Consider the following 19,036-nt stretch of genomic DNA (forward strand, 5'->3'; position numbering starts at 1 on the left):
AGCAGCATATAGCAGTCTGTACATACAGAATTAAAGCAAAAACAAGAAAAAATGGCCTTTTCCAATGAATCCCAAATATTTGTTCCTATTGCTTGTGACTTTGTATGCTGCTGGCTTTTGGTTTTCCTATTTACCAATGCCAGGAACTAGCAGTTGCTGTGCCTCAAACCTATTCTTGTATTAACCAGTTCAAATGATTACAAAGAAGATATAAATAACCACTTGTGAGTAGTAGGTAGATTTATTCTGCTGCTGGGTGAATCTTTAGCTTCACTAGTCCCTTGTTGATGCTTGGTGTGGTTGGTATATGCCATGAGGTGTTCAGAATTACTGTCCTAGTTTCGCTCAGTGTAACTGCAGATGTTCTTAACTATGCAGAGTTTGAAGGAATAATTATACATTGCATTAATTAAAAATATATTTCTGTTAAATTAAGACAATAACCTTTTAACCTCACCACTCATCCTGTTTTTTATTAGGTGATGCTGAGGAAGAGTACTTGGTATTGCTATTTTGTCCCTTCTTATTCATGTTTTCCTAAATCACACAGCCCAGGCATCCTTACAATGATTACAGACATCGTGAGATTTTTATTTAGTCACCAATTCTATGTCCTTGTCGTTCCAGATCAGAAAAGAGATTAAAAGTCTGATCTGTTATTTTGGATAAGAGTAAATTTTTTATTTTTTTCCCTGCATTTGTGCATCGTAATACACTCCTTACTTTTTAATGTAACTGCTGCGTACTGAGCTAGATGTTGTTCATTGGCCACTTTTTCATAAAAAGTGAGGGGTCCCAAATTAAAACAACAACAACAAAAACACTATTTTTTTTCTATTTGATTTGAGTTTTCAAGGGGATTCATCTATTTCCATTTACAAGTACCTTAGGTTACCTATCTACCCATCTTGATTGACATGTGTAACACATGGTCATATTTAACTGGCCACATAAGGGAAATTAGCTGTTTCATCAAGTGCTGACAGTAAGTACAAGAGAGGGGAGAGATTCATGAGGAACTTATAATTGCTTTTCCTGAAAACAAAGAAAAACTTGAGTGTTTTTTGTTTGTTTTGTTTTGTTTGAGAATCCATGCAACTTAACAAAAGATGAGATTTCACAAGTCTGCCTCTTAGGTTTTGACCCATTTATATAATTGATAGTTGAGAAGAGACAGAAGAGAGAGCTTCTGTCTCACCAACATCTTCATTAATTGCCTTTTTTACATGGCAGCAGTAATTGCAAAGCAGGATCCTCTAGGGCAGTGGCCTCCAACTGTTTTTGGTCAGGCACCTCTACCAGTAAAAATATTGTGCACTTCTATTACATGTATATTTCTACAAATTAAATACAATGTACTATTGAAATTCTTATATTCTATTCCTGCACTCCAGTGGCTCATTTTTATAACGCGTGTGGTGCATGCACCCCACTTGAAGACCACTTACTCTAGGGTGATACTCTGCAGAAATATTCTGTATTCAAGAAGTGAAAAGATTTTGGCTGTCTGTTTTCAGAAAAGATACCTCATTGATTTCAGAAATCTTTTCAACGGTTTTAAAATATGAAAATGATAGTCACCTGTTTATTGGAAGTGAGACATAATTGTATTTTCCCAGTTCATTCCCTGTAATTTTATCATATACTGAGTGGAATTTGGAATGTATTTGATATGTTGTAGTTTTGCTCATAATTAAAAACCTCTTTGTTGCAATTTTGCAGTCACTGTGTTTTGGCTTGACTGTTGGTAGGGATGTTTCTCTGACACTTAGAACTGGATGTTTTGCAGAGAGAATTCATGAAAACATTGAGAGTTAAAAGCTCTGAAAGTTTACAAAATTGGTGCTTTTGCCAACAAGCAGAAAAATAAATTGTGAGACCCATTGTCCTTATAGAGATGGAAGAGCCCTCTTGGCCATCTAGTCTGTTCCCTTCCCAGCTCAGGACTAGTCCAAACAGTATTTATTGTCATCTTTTTTTTTTTTTTGTTGCCTTCTTTCTGCCTTTTGAGTGATGATTTCAGTTATCTCATATATTGGGAGTGGAAATGTAAGTACTGTATGTTCTTTTGTGCTATTTCTGTTCAGCTTTGCGTGTGGGTGGACTGAAATACACTAACACACCCACCAAGTGCACACAGATGAAACGTGTTGTGCTGTGAACATGACAATGCAGTTGTTTAGAGGAGATGTGATTCTCCTCCTTTCTGAACCTGCAGACCTCTTGCTAGTTTCTTTCCTAGAGTTGCAGTCGTCCTGTCAGACTGTCTTTATTAATCACAACCAGAGACCCACAGCACTCCCTCTGGTCTTGCTGTCCGTGTTGTGGAGGGCGTCTCGCTGCCTCCCACTGGAAGGCCTGACCATCAGAGACTAACAGCCTGGTATCTTTTGAGCAATAAACAAGCCAAGAGTAATTGGCAGAGGCAGGATTGTAAAAATCAGGTTGCCCACTTGCTTTTTGGAGCAGGTGGGGGTGGCTATGCTAGCAACTTCTGGAGGATCCAACTGTCTTAAAAATCACTTGTACATTTGGATATGTAACGGTGTTGCTTCATGTCTGCTAACAGTACAGGCAAAGCAAGAACCTACACGATCTTATTACGCCAGGCAGATTTATCCTAGGGTTAGGATAGATAAGGCTAAAATCAGTGGGAGCTGTGATTTCCTGTAATTGGAGAAGGTTCCTAAAAATGGAATATTTATATTTTATGGAGTAATATTTTTCAGTAAAATTTGTCTAAAAAAAGGGATCTTTCCAAGAGACAAGAGGCTGCAGGCAGATGACATAATGGAGATCTTTCCCACTGTCAGACTTGTAAGCAATCATAAAGAGGAAGCACTCAAAAGATGGAGAAAGAGAGTGGGTGTAATGAGGGAGGAAGGAAATAGAGAATTTGAATCATTTTTTTATTCTCTTAACTAAATGTGGTTGGACTTGTGTCATATATCTTACAAAAGTTGATGAATGAGTCTGTGGGCAGTGCTCTGGGAGAGCTGCTAATCTATCCTTTGCCCACAGCTATTGGTAGAGGCTTGGCTTCTCATCAGGATCTTACCCTGGGCAATGGGTGTGGGATTTTCTGATTATCAGATTTGCCTGGTGTAAAAAAGCTACCTGAATAATTTTCAGCTATATGGGAGAGAGAGCACAGTCCTTCCTGACATTTTGAGGACTTCTTCCCCTGGCCTTCTTAAGAAAATGTAAGATGACACTTGGTGCAGTTTATATATTTAAGGATAAAATGCTAAAGATCCAGGAACAGAAGTGAATCTTGAGATTAAAGATTAAAGAGAAGACATGAGTGCTTCAGAAAGTAGAGTCCCCACACCAAAGTTCAAAAAACATTGTCCCATATTTCAAAGGTAACTGCTTAATGTGTTAAGGACCTCTGGTGCTGAACATGCCAAAAGAAAAATGAGGGAGAACTTGGCATTCTGATCTCAAAAACAATGGATAACTGCACACTTGGCACACAAAGAAAATTGTAGGGATTTTTCTCTGGAGAAGTAGATATCTAAATTCTGGCTTGTTTTGAGGGAAAAGTCATCATCAGCTGATATATGTGATAGAGTAGAGAGTGGGCAGGGTGTTTCTCACTATCTGGGATCTCAGTAGTATATGGAGATTCGTTTACATTTACATAAGTAAATATCTGAGTTCTGTAATGTTATATATGGTTTTAGAATGGGCACCAATGGCACAATACTGGGGCAATAATACAAGTAGTAATACGGCAGTAGTCAGCCATGTACAAAAAAGTTCTTGTGAAGTAACAGGGAAACCTTGAATTAGCTGTATATAATTTTCCAATGCAATGGTGAAACTGGATTTCAGGTGTTGTAAAACAGCTCTGAATATTTACTTGGACTAATATTTAAATGTAAAGGAACTCTGACATAAAAATTACATGATTAAAACTAATACACATTATTTCTAAACTTTGTTCTGAGGGTTTACACTGCAATTAACTGTTACTAAATAGTGTAACTGGAACTGTGTTAGTATAAAGTATATTATCCATCATAATGATGAGTTAACGTGTTTTTGATCACAGGTGTTTTTAGTGCCTTATTGCTTAAGGAAGTAAATACCAAAAAAAAAGCATGAAAAATAGAAAAACGTAACAATTCATTGTCGTTTCAACCCCTCCTTCAGAGTCAAGTGCTGCTATATCCCAGTCACTCCCTGCTCGTCTCCGAGGCATCTGAATTTGTTTTTGAAATGTATTTGAGTATGGATGTGTAAAGAAACACATATAACTGTCCTCAGAACAGTAAATGTAAGTAAATGAGCTTGGTCTCATCTGTTTGAAGGCAAATTTGTATCATTGAGGCTTGTTCTGATTAGTGTTGGCCTCACTTCAAGGATCAGCAAAACATGTCTGTTTTTGCTGCAGAAAGGCTGTGTATTAAATCGCTCCACGCTGCCACTCTGATGTTTATGTTAATGTCTGCCTCTGTCACTTGAGAATCCAAGGTCAGCAAAGGCTTCTGACTGACACTCCGAACTTAATTTGCTCTCCTAGCCTTGCTCTTTCTCAGTCCATGACATGGGACGGCCGGTGACATCTATACTGGTGGAGGAAATGTGCCCGGGAACATTCCTGGGCACTGAGGCCAGCTGGCCTCGAGCAGCCTGCCGCGGTGCTGGTGAGGGCTCTGCTTTTCCACAACACGGTGGCTGCCTGCCAGGGCCCTTCTGGGGATAATCTCTGCAGTGTTGCCTCTCTGCAGCCGTGGCTGGAGATCATTTGGGAGAGCAGTCGTTGGCCCAGGCCAAAATCTTGCTAAGGAGTGTCCCAGCAGTTTAGCAGTGGGGAGGATCATGTGCCAGAGTCCAGGAGCCTTTCCTGGTACTGTTTAATTTATTGCTGTGGATGAAGCCAAGATGTGAATGAGACCGAAAGAGAGCGACATGCAAAATCTGTTCAAAAGGAAGCTTAAAATGCTGACAGATTGAAGTAATTTTTCCTTGCATCTGGAATTCATGCTTTCTTACTTCTGATGTAAATAAACCTCTGAGGCAAAAGTTGGGAGATGCTGATTTATTCTATAGTAACATTTCTGCTCTTAAGATTTTCTTAGAGTGCCAGAACTTCAAAAGATATTCTTTCCTAAACATGTTTTTCTGTCAGTAATGCTTGTCAGCCATCCTTGACTTATTTCAAATAGCGTTTGCTTTTTCCACTGGATTTTTAGCCCTTGAAAAGAGCACAGTTGTCTGTGGTGGTGTGGCTGGCTGGCAACTCCACATATTGCTGGCTGGGTGCTAGCAAACTCCTCGATGTTAGGACTTTCTGGTGTTCAGGGGTTCAACACTTTCTTCTGGTAGCCGAATCTTTCTTTGAGCCAGCTCAGATGACACCTCTTTGTATGGCAGTGCAACCAACCCCTTCTGTAATTTAATAGTCTATTTTTAGTGAGTGTAATGGATGGATATATAGGCTGAGGAGCATCTATCTGTCTGTCATGTTCAGATATTTTTAGAGCACTGATCTTTGTAATGCTGATCAGAACCAAATGCATTACGTAAGATCAGCATCAATATATATATCATGGAAAGTCAGCTCTGCTGCAGTTGTTCTTATTTTTAGTATTACCCACAAAACTTTTGTGGCTCAGTGCATTATCCTATCATTGTGTTCTATCTCTACACTGTAGGGATCGTTTTAAAGATGAATTTCTCTTCTCTCAGGCCCTTTCTATCACAGGTCTCCTTCCTGAGGCTTCAGATAAGATTGACAGTCAGTGATACTCTTTACAAAGATTTCAATAAATGCCCACTCTCCTTTAAGACCGAAACTGAGCCAAACAATTCATCCCTCATCATCCTTCAATCTAGTTTATATTTGAACTTGTAATTTGCAGGTGCAAGATTCCAAATTCTTCTTCACTAGTACCTTCAGCTACTATAGTGTTCTTTAATGCTGCTTCAGCAGCTTAATCTCTTGCTGTTACCTGTAATGATCTTTACAATTTTCCACTTTCAGTGGATATTCAGCCCTAGTATCTCTGGTCCACTAGCTAGCCACTTAGAGTGGGTTGGAATAGATTATTTTGGAGTTTTTTACAGAGGCAGATTGTGAGAAAACAGACTGTGTTCTTCTTACGCCGCTCTAGAAAATTTATTTTTGTCTTTCAGATTTACTGCAAAAAAAGCTGATCCTTTCTTTGGAGTGTGTTTAAAAAATAGTTTGTAATTACTGAGGTTTAAAATAGATGACAACTTTCTGCACATCACTCCCATCGTCATAATTTTTTGTGATTTTGTGGCAGATTAATCTTGATTTTTTTCTTGATTTCTTTCTTTGTGGGTTTATGGTGCATCTGATATATGATAGTCAATAGAAAATAGGCTGCAGTTTGTCTTTGTTGATGTAGTTTTGGAAGCTTAATTTTGTCATTCTACGGCTTCACAGATCTTCTGGAATCTCTTCCTGAGATTACAATGAAGCATGCTCTGCTCTGTTTAATTTTTTTACCATTAAAAAAAAATCTCTAATTAATTAATGCTTCTCCTTGGTTTGTAAACCTTGCTGCAAAAAAAGTGAATGAAGAAAGAAAGCGCTAGAAGGCCAGGAGGAATGGAGAAACAGCAATTAATTCAGCTTTAACGTTGAGCTGAGAAAGAGACAGCATCTTTACAAGGAATTTTCATAATGTCATTTGTCGAAGAAAAAGTGTCTGTCATGTTTGATCAGGGGAATGAAGATTTAAATAAGCTGTTTTCAGCGGGTTATTTAGATTGTAAGCAATATGAATGGCTTATTTTGTCCAGAATCTAAAAGGCTAAATGTGTTATAAGGATCTGGAGACTATATTGGAACATCTTGGCGCAATCATTGAAATTGTTGAGAAATGTAGGAATGCAAGAAGATGTGATTTAGAAGTTAAAATACTGCAAAGATAAACTAGCTGGATAAGAAGGATTGGTTCTTAGTCCTCTCTCGGTATTCATGGTGATAGGATTTTTTTTCTGAACCTTTCTATCTATACTTAGTGTTTGACTACGAAAAGGAAGAAAGGGGCTAGACTAAAAAAAATCTCCATTGTCTGCCTGGTAGAAAGTAAAAATATCTGTAACACGTCGCAAGAAAGATGTTGATGTAGGAGGGCTATAATTCTGGCTCCTTCTTGGGGAAATGGAAAAAATTAAGGCCTCATTTATGGAGGAATGTGTCTGTTGGGCTGGCTTTACTGACACATATTCCTGAGGGAAAATGTACCTTATACTAACCCTGCCCCCTCCAAATTGTTTTGCTCATTTAATTTATACGAGTCCACTGAATTAAATATGCTATACTATCAAGGAAACTTGATGTGAGCTGCATCTCTGTTAGGTTGTTTACCGACAGAACTGTGTGGTTTGGGGTATATTTCCCCCCCCCACTCATCCTCTTATCTGATATAGCTAAATTTAACTAGCTGAATAATTCAATGAAGTGGGGAAGAGAAGGGAGGAGAGGGAGAGAAAATACGTTTCCTGGGATCAGATTCTTATAGTAAAAGGAAGATACTATTCATACACTACAGTTTTGGCACCACCTTTAAACTCTATCAGATTTATGAGACCTGTGATGGTTTTGAATTGAAAAGTAAGATGAGTTCTTGTTCTAATGGCATAAGGTAAATTTCTGATTGTCATTTTTATTATGTGGTCTTACAAGAATTAGTCCCTGTCTTGTACTAGGTGGTGTTATATTGAATTGTGAGCTTTCATTTGAGAATGAATCACTATTCAGAACATATTCCAACAATGAGATCTGTCTGACAGTTCCAGGGAAATGTATCCTGTCCTCCTGTCTAAATGTCGAATATTGTGAACTTTGGAAGGAGGCATGAAATGTAATGAGCTCACAAGTAGTCAAGAACAGTAGTGAAATGACACTTTGGGAAAGGTTTTCGGTAAATAACAGGTCAGTTGTAATGGTGTAAGTGATGTGAAAGATTAAATTTTCCCCACTTCTTTCTGAAACATGTACTAATTGTATTACACTAGTACCTTGAAGACATGGTGTTACTGCCATTGAAAAACTTGGATCTGTGCTATGTAAGTGAGAGAACACAAAAATACAAATTCGGTATTTGGCACATCTAAGGGATTCATTAATAGGTATTTAAATAGAATATGTGGGAGGCTATTATATACTAAAATAATTTAAAAAAAGATTACTATTTCATGGTACAGGAATAAAACCTAAAGATGGCAGTGGGTCTAATTTGAAAATAATTAGAGGTCAGATAAGGACCTCTTTTTTTTTTTTTTTTAATGGAAAGATCACAAGAGTTTTGTAAGAACAGTCATTAGGAAGCTACTTATAATGTCCAGAAAATACAAAAAAAAATCTATCTCACTATTAAGTCACTTAGAAAACAACAACAAGGATTTAAACTTCTAAAATTGAAATAAAAATCTAGAGGAGAGCATTAAAAAATAACTTCATGAAACATTTTCTTCATTCTCGTGTTGTCTTTTGCTGGTTAGATCGTGACTCACATAACAAATGTGTGATTTTTTTTTTTAAGAGATACTGGCTAACCTCCAGAAAAAAAAAAACAAAAAAACAAAACACAACAACATTCAAGTATAAAAGGCTAGCTTTGAGAATACTATTCACTTCATTTTATCTTGCTGGGAAGGTGGTTAGAAGACTTCTTTAAATCTAGCGTGTAATTTTGCTAACAGGTAGAAGAAGAGCAAGACTGCACAGTCCCTACAATATTTTGTTAGTGTGCTCTAAATTATCTCATACCAAATTCAATTTTATGATTCAGAACTAGATTTAGGTAAATGTATATTGGTATTGTATAGCCTTTGGAATTTCATAATTTTGGAGCAACTTTAGTTGGAGTTTGACAATATAAATAAAGCTCCTTTGTAAATTTCCACAGTATAGAAGTATTAGAATCTCAGTTAATGCATGGATTGGATACAAAAAAAATTAGATGGTAATTAAATAAGTTTATTTTATTTTATATTTTAAAATATGTAAGTGAACTGTATCATGTTAGACCTGCTCTTTTTGTGTCTCTTGCAGATGGGTGTCTGCTTTTTGCCTCTGGAGGTGCATTTGGTTGGGACCAACAGTTATTGGGATGATGTATAAAATGTGATTAATCACTCAGTCATTATTCTGGCAAGCATAAAAAATTTAGTAAACTGTTACACTCAGAGGTATCAGGATCAACACACATTGTCCCTGAAATCCTTCGAAGACTTGGATTAGTCAGTTTGATAAACTAGAATCTGAAAAAATACAGAGGGCATAATTTTCAGGAGCTGACAAATGATTGCAAGTGCTTTAGGTTTCAGATTCTCTGAGATTCCTTGAACAAACTGGTTTTAGGTGAATGAGTGCCAGCTGCTTTTGGAAAGTGAAGTTGTTTAAAGCATCTCATTCTTTAAAGACCATGAACCATTACTCACTTCTGATTATTTTGCCCAGTGCTTTTTGTCTCTCATGATTCAAAGACATAGAGATAAATCCTGTCTTTTCTGTTACAGAAAGGCCATTTGCCATTTTCCTTCCATTTCTTCCACTTTTGAGAATATTAAAGTAGAAAAAAAAAGAACCCTCAGGGAACAGTTTGATGATCACCGTTGTTCTAGCATGAATAGTGTGAGCATGATGTTGGGTCTTTTTTCTTTGGTCAAGGACTTAGCCATCCCTCCCATGTTAGTTTCAAATTTTTCTTCCCAAAAGAATTACTGTGCTTTTATAAGATTTTGAATTCTTTCACGAGAAGAAGTCCTTTTTCTATATTCCTTGCATATAAAATTTCCATATTTCTGAAGAAGGCAAAAAATAAAAAAGGAAAAGAAATGCTGGAAGCTATAAGAATGTCCTGAGGGTGCAATAGAAATGTTTTTATGTACATTTTAAATTATTGCCTGAACTCACAGCTTATTCCTTCCGTAATGTCCAGAAATATATCTTCTTCTTTGAAAAACTAGAAGTCATTTCAAGAACAAAATATTATTTATGATTTATTCTTAATTTTTAATTTATTATTTTTAAAGCAGGACATTTATTTTAATTTATCCTCATCCATGAAGGACCTCATTGACCCCTGACACATTAATTTAAATCTTACACTTCAGACCTCTATATTATGCCTCTTTTTTTTTTTTTGCCAATTGTCCTGCAAGTAACTAATATACTAGCTTGCATAGCTAGTGGAGTTCAGATTGTTGCGTGTTTTGCTGTTAGGTGGCATTGTATTTTTACAAAAAACAGCAAACTAACTCTGGTAAACTTCAGTGTTCCTTAGGTGGAAAGAGATTGTAAAAGGCTCCTTCTGCCATATGGAAAATATTAAACTAAATAGTAAACCATCCCAGTTATTTGTAGCTTATGGGAGAAATCCCAGAGCCAAGCCCTATTGACTCAGAAACTCTGCAAATGGATTCTGTGTTTTATAATAAGTTGTTATGCTCAGGCAGGAGGCCAAGCACCAGATGGATTGATTGTTTTCTGCCAGAGGTATGGCCACATCAGCTGCCTCTATTAGGAATGTATTTATTCTTGAAAATGTCAGCTTGACAATTGGAGTTCAATTTGTGCTATCAAAACACATTAGTCTCGTGATCCTAGAGTTAGATCAAATGCTTTGTTGAGAGGCACTGCTTTAGTCTTATTTTGATTTAAGATCTTCTCGGTGCTCCTAAATTACGATGTTGTTTCCTGCTCTTTAAAGAGTGGGTTTGTGAGGCTGTTTTCGAACAGAGAAATGAAATAAATGGAGTTCTCTAAAACTGTCATGAAAGATGTACACAAGATCTTAGTTTCTAAGTGTGAAACTGAGCTTCTTCACAAAATGTGTAATCTGTGAAAGGAATGGTAGCAAAACAGCTAGCAAATCAGTGTCGCTTCTGAGCTGCCACCTGTTGCAAGAGGGGAAGTTAATCACTCTGAATCAAAGTTAAACAGATTATGGGAAAAGAAGTAGCTATAATCTGAACATTCTTAACAAAAAAAAAAAAAAGACAAGCAGCATTTTTTATAGCCCAGGAGAGAATGAATTAGTTATTTTTTGTCTTAATCTAAATTATGCGTTAATTGCTTCCTGGTGAAAACAGCAATTTAACCCAAAGAAAAATTACCACAACATCTCTCAACATCTCTCAATACATGCTGCCAAATTAAATATATCATTTATGCATGGGAAAGAGTAAAGTCTAGACAACTTGATCTGGTTATTTCCAAAGCATATTTCCAAGGTGGGTCTACAGAAATGGTGCAAATACCATTCTGACCAGATACGAGGCACCTGCAGTCTGGAGGCAGGGTGACCACGTTAGTATGGGAAGGATACAAACTAAAAGAAACTATTTTACATGACTTCTGAATTTGGTCAGAGCCCAGAGGTCATGGCTTACAGTTCTCAGTCAAGTGAGGCCGAAGCAAGTCAGAGGGCCTTCAGTTGGCTTGTTCCTCTTGGTGACACATTATTTGTGTATCAGGTTCTATGAGTGTCCTTTTTGGGTCAATAAACTACTTAATAAATTCCATCTAATTGATTTCTTACATTGCTCCATTTCAATAACACGTGCAAATCAAAGCATTATTTGTATTAGAAACAATTTCTTTATTCCTCCTGTAATACTTGGTTTTTCTTCAACACTTTCTTAAGAGTGAAATGGGTTGGACAATGTTTTAAATTTGGATGGTTACATCAGTCTGAATCCCAGCAATTTCATGACATTTATTTCAGGGCATTTGTCTTCATTGGAACTTGTATCAGTATTTTACCAGGTGTGAAAGCCCCTGACAACAAAACTTCCAACTGATGACAGCAGTAGGCACCCACTGAGCTGGCAGATAGGGAAAGAAGGGCTTTGGGGCACGGAAATCTACACAAGCTTCCTGGTCACCTGTCAGGTCACTGGGTTTAGGTAACTGCTCCTCATCTAGAATGGGTCATTTTCGATGTCACAGTTTGTCTCCAGAGAAAGACTTTTTCCTCAAACAAGTTGCTGTGATTTCACTACCAAAAAATAATAATAAAAAATAATCAGATACAATATTAGCATATATACACATATGGTCAAACATTATTTTCAATGCAGATCTCCGTACAACTTGCATGATACTGCTGTCTTAAGGGTCTGGTGATGAACTGGATTTATAAAACACAGATACCTATGACAGGAAGCAAACTTAGTTCAGATAACTTCTAGTTCTGTATTTCAGTTTCCCACATTTCACTTCCAAGTCCCCTAACATGGGGTTGAAAATCTCAGTCTGCTAGCAAGAAGAAAGGAGGGAAGATTTACTTGCTATAACTTAGTTGCCTTTAATGCAGACATTTATAGACATTGAAAACACGTCCAAGTTCCATTGGTACTCAATGGAGAGGAGGAGCCTGGTGTATTTTGTTTGGACTTCTACATTAGGATGAAACAAATCGTGGCCTATAAAGGCCTATTTTATACCATTGGTTTCAAAGGGGTCTATGGATCACTATTGTGGGTGTAGATATATAAAATTACCTGAGAAGACTCTTAATTCATACCTGAAGATAGATGAAAACTTTTAATTGTGTTATTAGCTTAGGATATAAAAGCATAAATTGTCCTTCAGTCTTTTTTTCTGCAAGTATTTTCAGAGTGAAGCTTTTGATTTGTGCATTTTAAAGGATTTTTAGGTAACATATCCTTAAGGCCTGTCACTATGTATTTTTCCAGATGCTAATTCATGAGGGCTTTAAATAATAAAGTGTTGTGGGTCTGTGTTGTTCTGCTGTAGCTTCTAGGACACAAGGTGGTGCTGACTACAGAAACCCCCTCCCTTGTTCAGCCTGGTGATAAGTTTGTGGCTTTCACTGTTGAGGCTGAGTCCTTACACTGCTCAAATAGTTAACACCTTTCTCCTGCAAAACGTCTTGATGAGTTTCTTTAAACTCATTTCTCTAAACTATAGCCAAATCTGCCTCATGAATAAACATCCAAATTTTTAGTCTTCAGATCTTGTGGAATTGGATGTAAAAAGTCTTCTAGCCTCCTTCTTTCAGCTGCTAGGTTGAGCAAATTTCAACCTCCTACCTCAGCGAGTGTCAGAAAGGCAATTCCTCCAGTGTTTTCATTCTCATTTTAGTCTAGCAGCTGCCCTTGGAGTTTTCTTGAAATGCCCAGTGGAACAGCAGCTCATTTTCACATTCCTGAGGGTACCGCAAGACACAGCCCTGGTGATGCATTATGCAAAGCCCTGGCTGGTGTTTGCTGGTGGGAGACTTCTCTCCCTCGCCAGCATCTCATGTCAGCAAAGGGAGCCAGTACTGATGTGTCACCTGTTTTACAATTGCCGCTTGCTGGGGTAGGGGGTGCCTGTGCTTTAAATAGTTGTAAATGGGAAACAGCTTTTGAGGTGAAAGTGAGAATATTCTACTCAACTGAAGTGAGCATAAGAAAGCAATTGCTATGTTTAAAGACGGATACAGAGAAGTGGGACACTTACAGTCCTTGCTGTTACAGCTCATTTAGGCCTGGCTTCAGCATGGTTTCTTTTCCTGTGTTTTCTCAGCTAGCAGGCTCAGCCCCAGCTAACTCCCAGGGTAATTGGTGGTTCCCTGGAGATGGGATCTGGTACTTGGGCTAAGCTTCGTCTGTTAGCAGTTCCCTTCCCAAAACAGATGCTGAACTGGGATGAAGTCACCCCTTCTGTTCTCCCAATTTCTGTTTAGCATAAATTCACCCCTTTGGCCTTCTGCAATTCTGGATAATGAAACTGATTACAGAGGCATCAGATTTTGTCTCTACTCCCCTCTTCTAAAGGGACTGTGTCTTAACAGCTGAGTGGATGTGGCTTATTCATACTTATTTGACTTAACCTATTTACACGGTGCAATCCCCAGCAGACAGATAACAGAGGAGGAGTTACATTACCGGTGTGCTTAAGTGTATAAACTTATGTGCAGCACAGAACTTCGAAAGTACTTGCTATATAAAGAAAATGATGACTATGATTCATTGATAAAACCAGGTATGATGGAAAATAAATTGAGGGATGATTTGTGTCTAAAGTAAATGGGCCATAAGCGTACTTCGTTGGAACTGGGGGAAGACAGCGACATTTTCCTACCTGGATGCAGATCATTCAATGGAGATTCAAGGTGTCAAGAATTCAGTCTGAATCACTGGGATATTGGAATAATGATAGTCTACCTGAAATCCAAATATATGCCCATGGTGAAGTGTATGTACATGAATTGTTGGGTAGACCTCAGTGCAAACAAAAACTTCTTTCCTCAAGGCAAGATCACATAAATAATCTGGGTTACAGCAAGAGAAAGGAGTGACCACCTGAGACTTCGGCTGTCCATGGCAGGCAATCATTTCCATGGCACACCTTCATGAGAAGCCATCTCGGGGAGCCTGGAGCTGCCCAGTTCCTACTGGGCTGGTTACAAGAGTTGGGTGTTCCAAGCCTTGTTGTGACCAGTGACCTTATATTAAAATGCACGAGGGAGCAACACATCTAGCTGTCAAAGTTCAAACCGATTAATTTGAAGATAATTTCATATTGTAAATCATTTTAGAAAGGTTTTATTTTTTTAAGGCATTTTTAGATTTTGCCTGTGAATCTGTTGTGCTCTATTGCTTACTGCAAGAGTTGCTTGCTCTGCAGAAGGCTTGTGTTTGTACTTGTTACTGTTTTTATTTACCAGTTAAGCTGTTTTTACCAGCTAAAGTTACACAGTCTAATGATTTCATAATGACTAAGAAAAAGAAATCGTGAGACCTTTGTAACAGACTCCGAGGAACTGAAATTTAGGTGACTAGGATGCAGAATTGGCTGCCCTAATGGTGTCTCTTATGTGTAATAGCTGTAAAAATACAGCTGAATTGAGTAGTCTATACAGTGCTTAAAAAAGGTGTGAAAAAAGGTTACTGGGGTCTGTGAGGGTGGGCAGCTGGATGGACAGGGTGTTGTGTTTCTCTGCACGACTCTTTAGTTATTAATCTGTGAAGCCCTAAGTGTGAGAAGCAGAATCCTTAAAACCAGCCAGGTCTGTCAAATTGCAATACTAGGCAGCAAGCAGGATTGTACGTAGCTTACATGGCTGTCCTCAAGAAGCAGGCAGGGAGTTGCTGAGATGATTTATTTATCAGCTAGTCTAAAGATACATCCTGATGTCAAACAATTAAAGGTATGTTGGAAAGACTTCTTCCTCTGCAAAGGCCTCAGAAAGCTGTTTATTCCGAAATAAGCCCTAAATTTGAAGAAATGGGAATGAACTGATACTGTCACTGTAGTGCTGTGAATAAATTTGTGTTCGTGTGTGCTTGCAAGAACTTGTCTAAAACATTATTAGCAATGCTGGCAAATCCTAGATAACTTTGCTTGCATGATGTCTGTGTTTATGCTGAGTGGAAGCTATGGGAAGTGCAGGAATAGGCTTTCTCTAGTAAACATTTGTTGTTTCACTTACCTTAAAAATCTTCATGTCACGTTTGTTCCTTTTCTTGAACATTTTTTTTTTTTTACTGCATATTTAGTTTAGGAGCTTTCCACAGGAACTACAACTGTTTAAAGACACACTTCATAAAGGTCTCTTGATGACTTGTTCAATGAGTCAAATATATTTTTACTGGGAGACTTTCAGATGTAGGCATCTTCAGGAGTTTCCTGGAGGATAATTTTGTATCCTGAAATACAGATAGCTAGTGAGATAATTATATCACAGCAAAGCTTTCTATTAATAGCTATTCTTGCTGTAGTATTTAGACATACTTCTAGAATTCACATAGCCTTTTGTCAATTCTTCATATTTTTTTAGCTTTCTGTCCACAAGAAAATTTCCATTTGTTTCCCAATTACAATTTATTTTCTTTTAAATTGCAAACATATGCTGCGGTATCCTTAGAGAACTGTTCTGCAGTTAATTGCTATTTATGTGTCATCCTGGAACTTTGATTTCTGTGGTAATGATAAAAAACACACACTGTGTGGAGTTTAAATATGAAGAATTAATTTTCTGGGTTTTGCTGGAAGATTCATGCAGAAAACTCTTTTTAATGGGAGGAGTAGCAGTTTGGGTTCTTGCAGTTCTATTTTCCTGTTTGCTTACAAGCCACAAATATGTACAAAGTTGGAAGCCACCTATTTGAAGAATAAAGAGGTTTTAGGGAGATGCTTGAATGGTTATCAGAAGTAAGGATTGAAAGCTCACCCACCATTTTGAGTTCCAATGCAGCATCCTTCAGTAGAAGACTTTGGCTGATTCTTGGATGATAAAGTTGAAGATGTGCAGGGACTGGGAACCTCCAAGACACCTGGCTCTGAGTGCTGTGGGTTTTGTAAGCTGAGGCAGCTGTCTTTTTTGCTTCTTGTTCCTTTTGTTTCAGTTTGTGTTACATGGAGATGGAAATCACGTGAATCAAGTTAAATGGAAAACATCGGTTCTGAAGGATGAACTAATTTTCTGCCATGATCTAAGTTTAGCTAACTACAATTTAGAGGTGATGCACTGTTTAAGGAGTTGATGTTAATACTGTTTCAATAATTTCTGTAATCACTGCAGCTGTCTACTCAAGGAGATGCCAGCCAGGTGATTGGACCTCTCACAGAGGGACAGAGGAGGAATGTGTCTGTGGTTAATTCACTGTACAAACTACACCAATCAGTTCTGAAGGTGGGCTTGCTTTGATATTTCTCTTCTTTCCATAATATTAACTTCTTTGCTGTATTGTATGCATATTATCCTACTAGCTGATGAGAACTCTGACAAATACTGTCAAATTTTGGATTAAGAACTGCATCTTAATGTACATTTGTACAGCTTTTTGAGACTTGGTTGGCCCTTGTAAGCACTGCTATGTGATAAGGTGTCAATATTAAAAAAGGAGTGAAAGATGTGTTTTATAAACAGTAGTCACATCTCATTGCCATTGTTATAAGAGCCTAAACAGTTGAACTCTGTTTTTCTTTTTTTTCTTATCACAAAAGCTCTGTCTTAGTCTTGGTAAGCCTGATAGCCCTTGTCTGGACCTGGCCCAGCCTAAGCTTAACTTCCTAAGAAACCCCCACTGCTTTCCCACAATTATGGCCAAATTGAAAAGAGGAGTGAAAGGGTGAAATCAAGAAAGTAGTACCTCACTGTGTGCATTCTTCCTGTGACCAAAGTCTAGCATAGAAATGTTTTGAGGACTCAGTTACAAACAATTCCAGTTTACTGACTCAGTGATATCAATGGCTACACATTCTCTATAAATTAATGCAAACAGATACAGTGATGGTTGTAATTAATTATGTTTAAACCCTGGCCTGATTAGAAACAAGATCATGACAACCTCTGACTGTGGATATGTTTAAAGAGTGTTAAAAAAGGCCAAAAAACCTACAAAATTTGCTTGGATTTTGCAAACAGATGGTAGATCAACTTCTAAGTCTGCTTTCTGTGGTGTATTTAGTAATGAACCTCATGTGCCTTCGTGTTGGAGGGAGATCTGATATGATTCAGCCTGAGTTCAGTACTTATCTGGCTTAAAAATACTATTATATAGCATGTTCATAACTGTAAGGAAATTGATAGAATGTTCCTCTAATATGTTAGTTCTAATGTTGCTGTAGCTGTACATAAGCAGCTATTTAACATCTGGTATCACAAGTCATAGAAATGAGAAAGAACACAACCATTTTTTCAAATATTTGCCATAGAACTGCTTGTACAGTTCTCCATAAATTCTGCACAAAGCAGCAGGAGAATATACCAGTTAAATTTATTCTGATTATATTAACCCTTCAGCTAGATTTCAGTTGAAATCACTTAATTAATTTCTTTGCCAAGGTAGCAGCAGAGTCCGTAGCAAATAGGAGAGCAAGGGACTGATAGTGGGGCATTAAGAATTCTGTCTGTATGAAACACATTCGATAGTTATCTGTACATATATATTCCACTCATTACCAAGGATAACTCAGTATGTTTTTAAACGAAAATAAAAGTTGTAGATTCTAATCATTTGTTGAATGTTGACTGTTAACAATTCCTTTAACATTTGTAGGTCATTGCCAACCAGAGCTCATTCCCAGCAGCTGCTGAGCAAACAATTACAGCTGCCTTAAAGGTAACTGAATGTCCAGATGCTGCAGGGAGAGGGTTGAGGTTTGCTTTTTTTTTTTTTTTTTTGGTTACTTTTTAGATGGATGCTTTTTTTCCAGGTATTTTGTATGAATGTGTGTTAGCCAAAGCCAGACAAATATTCTGCAATTTTTATTTTGTCTTATCTGCAGCTACATAAGTGTTGCATGTGCCAAGGCACAGCTTGAGTAATGTTTGTATTTAAGAATATTCTCATAATGCTCGGAACCCAGTTGTCATCAGACTGTGAAAATAAATATCTTTCTCTGCAGCACGCACCCAGCAGTAACTGAATCCTTTATCACCACCCCCTGACACACACACACACAAACCACCCTGTGATCTTTATGCTATCTGGTGCTTTTCCGCGGGGACGTGTGGAGAGCCAGGCTATGCTCTGGGTGCTGTGGGTGACAGCTCTGCACATCCATCCTGCTGTGCACTAATCTGGGAGCGGCTGTGTGCGGAGGAATGAAGGGCAGCTTGCTTGTCTCAGGGGAGTGAATGGCTGAATGAGCTGTGTGCACCAGAACATGTCTGTCTGCAAACCAGGAATGCTAGATTGTTCTGCACATTCTTGAAAGAAAGGCTTCATGTACAAAGAAGTAGTAAACAGCCTTATTTATGTACTTCTCTGGTTAGATTAATTAAAGTTAAATCTTAGGGTTTTGTCCTTCTGCTTAGCAGTTCCTAATACTGAGTGGTAAAAAAGATGCTGTTGGTATCAACTGTTTGTCAAGGTATTTTTGAGGTGTCAGAATGCACATGCTTGTAGTTTCTGTTCCTTATTTCTGCCTTTTTCTATTTTAGACAGTCCATGATCTAATGGGTAGTGCTGTTCAACCGTTACTGAACTCTGTAGGAGATTCAGTAGAAGCTATTATCATCACTATGCACCAGGAAGATTTTTCTGGGTAAATACCATTATATTTTTTTAAATTTACTATTGCCTT

At 37.7% G+C, this 19,036-nt stretch overlaps 1 protein-coding gene across 2 annotated transcripts in view; it reads left to right on the forward strand.

The window, feature by feature from the left end:
* The window catches only part of COG5 (component of oligomeric golgi complex 5), a 180,265-nt gene that overhangs the window by 140,627 nt on the left and 20,602 nt on the right, over positions 1-19,036 (forward strand). For both annotated transcript variants that reach the window (XM_068669755.1, XM_068669756.1), the window contains 3 exons: positions 16,527-16,637; positions 18,007-18,069; positions 18,894-18,997. In XM_068669755.1, coding sequence (XP_068525856.1) covers positions 16,527-16,637; positions 18,007-18,069; positions 18,894-18,997 — 278 coding nt within the window. The remainder of the gene's footprint in view (positions 1-16,526; positions 16,638-18,006; positions 18,070-18,893; positions 18,998-19,036) is intronic.

This window comes from Anas acuta, chromosome 1 (assembly GCF_963932015.1).
Source record: "Anas acuta chromosome 1, bAnaAcu1.1, whole genome shotgun sequence".
NCBI lineage: Eukaryota > Metazoa > Chordata > Aves > Anseriformes > Anatidae > Anas > Anas acuta.